Source organism: Agelaius phoeniceus (genome assembly GCF_051311805.1).
Source record: "Agelaius phoeniceus isolate bAgePho1 chromosome W unlocalized genomic scaffold, bAgePho1.hap1 SUPER_W_unloc_2, whole genome shotgun sequence".
Lineage (NCBI taxonomy): Eukaryota > Metazoa > Chordata > Aves > Passeriformes > Icteridae > Agelaius > Agelaius phoeniceus.
This window is the reverse complement of record NW_027509867.1, coordinates 9,735,423-9,738,141: the sequence shown is the minus strand read 5'-3', so window position 1 is coordinate 9,738,141 and position 2,719 is coordinate 9,735,423. Positions and strand designations below refer to the sequence as shown.

Sequence of the window (2,719 nt, the reverse complement as noted above, 5' to 3'; positions counted from 1 at the left end):
TGTAAAACTTTTGCCAAATATATTGATACTAATATCTTTGTTCTAATGAATATAATAAGTTATTGTGATGTAATTAATGACTTAAAATGATGTTTTCTTAAAAATATCTAAACTAGAGAACATTAAATATAAAAACATTTTCTTCTTTGACCCTAATCACATGTGTGTAGGTCACATCCAATCTAACAGTATCAGACGAGATTAATAAAGTAAAACAAAGAAAAAGAACCTCCAAAATGAAACCAACAAGAAGTATCAAAACCAACTTTTATTACAAGTGATTTGCAGAAATTGCCCAGCACTTCAATGTTTCCAAAACAATCAAGTCATCAGTCTCCTCACTGCAGCCTTGAGCTCCTGGTTCCTCAGGCTGTAGATGAGGGGGTTCAGGGTTGGAGGCACTACCGAGTACAGAACTGACAGGGCCAGATCCATGGATGGGGAGGACATGGAGGGGGGCTTCAGGTAGGAAAACATGCCTGTGGCGACAAACAGGGAGACCACAGCCAGGTGAGGGAGACAGGTGGAAAAGGCTTTGTGCCGTCCCTGCTCAGAGGGGATCCTCAGCACAGCCCTGAAGATCTGCACATAGGAGAAAACAATGAACACAAAACAGCCAAATGATAAACAGGCACTAACAGCAAAAAGCGTTAGACTCCTGAGGTGGGATTTAGAGCAGGAGAGCTTGAGGATCTGTGGGATTTCACAGAAGAACTGGCCCAGGGCATTGCCATGGCACAGGGGCAGGGAAAATGTATTGGCCGTGTGCATGAGAGCATTGAGAAAGGCACTGGCCCAGGCAGCTGCTGCCATGTGGGCACAAGCTCTGCTGCCCAGAAGGGTCCCGTAGTGCAGGGGTTTGCAGATGGACACGTAGCGGTCGTAGCACATGATGGTCAGCAGATAAAGCTCTGCTGACAGGAAGAAGAAAATCAAAAAGAGCTGAGCAGCACATCCTGAGTAGGAGATGATCCTGGTGTCCCAGAGGGAATTGTGCATGGCTTTGGGGACAGTGGTGCAGATGGAGCCCAGGTCAGCGAGGGCCAGGTTGAGCAGGAAGAAGAACATGGGCGTGTGCAGGTGGTGGCTGCAGGCTACGGCGCTGATGATGAGGCCGTTGCCCAGGAGGGCAGCCAGGGAGATGCCCAGCAAGAGGCAGAAGTGCAGAAGCTGCAGCTGCCGTGTGTCTGCCAATGCCAGCAGGAGGAAGTGCCTGATGGAGCTGCTGTTCGACATTTGCTCTGCCTTAGCATGGGTATCTGTGAAAAAAGTAATCATGGAATAGTTGGGTTTGGAGAGGACTTGAAATATCCCAGCACAGCCTGGGGGCACTTTCCCCCCACTGCCTGCCCAGGGCTCTGCTGCCTGGAGCTGTCCCTGCCAGCAGCTGCTTCCCTGTGCCCAGGGCTGGGCCCTGCCAGTGCTGCCAGAGCCCAGCCCAGCCCTGGGGGCTCAGCTCTGCCCTGCAGAGCCCTCCCAGTTCAGGCACTGCCCAGGGGCACCTCTGGCTCTGCAGGCTCTGATGGCAACGTCAGAGCAACCCTGAGGAGGCTGGAAAAGCGGCTCTGAGGCTGCCTCTAAGGGCTGATTTCTGTCACTGCCCAATTTATTCATATCTGAGAGAAATTTTATTTTTATTTATCTCAGCCTGAAATGAGAGATTAATATCTATGGGCAATTTCCTATCCCAGCAACCCGTAGTAGTAGATTAAAAAAGCAGGATTTTCCCTTTTATGCAGTCCCTGCCTTGCTGTGCTCCCTGTATAATCTATTTGGAAATGTTCTGCAGATAAATGCCATGCTGGGAGCAGTCCTGAACAATGCAGAATCCTCCCCACACAAGGAGAACACTCCCAAGCCTCACCAGCTGTCTCCTGCCACCCAGATCTTGTCCCCCAATGCTGGGAGCAGCTGCCACGGCTGGCTGAGAGCTGTCCCTGGCAGGCAGCAGAGTCCCTGCCCCAGCACTGCGCCCTGGGCTGCAGGACCCTGCTCTGCAGGACAGCCCTGGGCACCCCTGGCTGCTCTGCACAAGAGACAAGCAGAGAATGTACTCACAGGCTCTGCAGGCATTGGCATGTTCCAGCTTGAGGAGATGGCTCCAGGAGCTGCAGCTGCATTGTCCTGCAGCCAGAGGTTCCTGTGCCAAGGGCTGGCAGTGATTGTGCCCCAGGCACTTCTCAGCCCCTTCCCAGCCCTGACTGATTGAAGCTCTCTGTGCCTCTGTGCTGTGCCCAGGCTGGCTGCAGGCAGTGCCCCAGCCCTGCTGGGCTGGCACAAGAGCTGCTCATCCAGAGAAATGTGCTTTTGAAGCTCTTCTTGGGGAGCAGGAGCTGCCTCTGTGCCAGGAGCCCAGCCCAGCTCAGCAGCACAGACACAGCACAAGGACTTTAATCAGCCTCTGGGGCTTTGTGCTCAGGCCCTGGACATCAGTCCCTGAGAGGGAGCTGAAGAAACCTCTGCAGAACTCCAAGGCAGAATCCAACTCCAAACTTTCCTGGACTTTTAATGGGTCCCAGTGAGGGACAGGACTGAGCAAGTGTCCCCAGGCCCCAGGCAGAGCAGAGAACTGCAGGCAGTGATGACAGGTGGGGACAAAGAGAAGCCAAGTCTTGGTGCCCTGGGGCACAGCAGGGTCTGTGCCAGCAAGGGCTGGGAGGAGACACCTTGTCCTGAGGCCCTGGGGCCTCCTGGCACAGCCCCAGCCAGGCTGGGCACT

General features: G+C 53.4%; 1 protein-coding gene across 1 annotated transcript; it reads right to left on the bottom strand.

Annotated features, from left to right (window-relative positions):
* Positions 1-321: 321 nt before the first annotated feature.
* LOC129132365 (olfactory receptor 14J1-like) lies at positions 322-1,236 on the bottom strand. Its single transcript, XM_077172961.1, has one exon. It carries the CDS (start codon positions 1,234-1,236, stop codon positions 322-324), a length of 915 nt encoding a protein of 304 aa, XP_077029076.1.
* Positions 1,237-2,719: the final 1,483 nt, after the last annotated feature.

Coding starts and splice junctions, on each gene's coding strand:
- LOC129132365 (XM_077172961.1), bottom strand. CDS start 1,236: ATGTCGAACAGCAGCTCCATCAGGCACTTCCTCCTGCTGGCATTGGCA.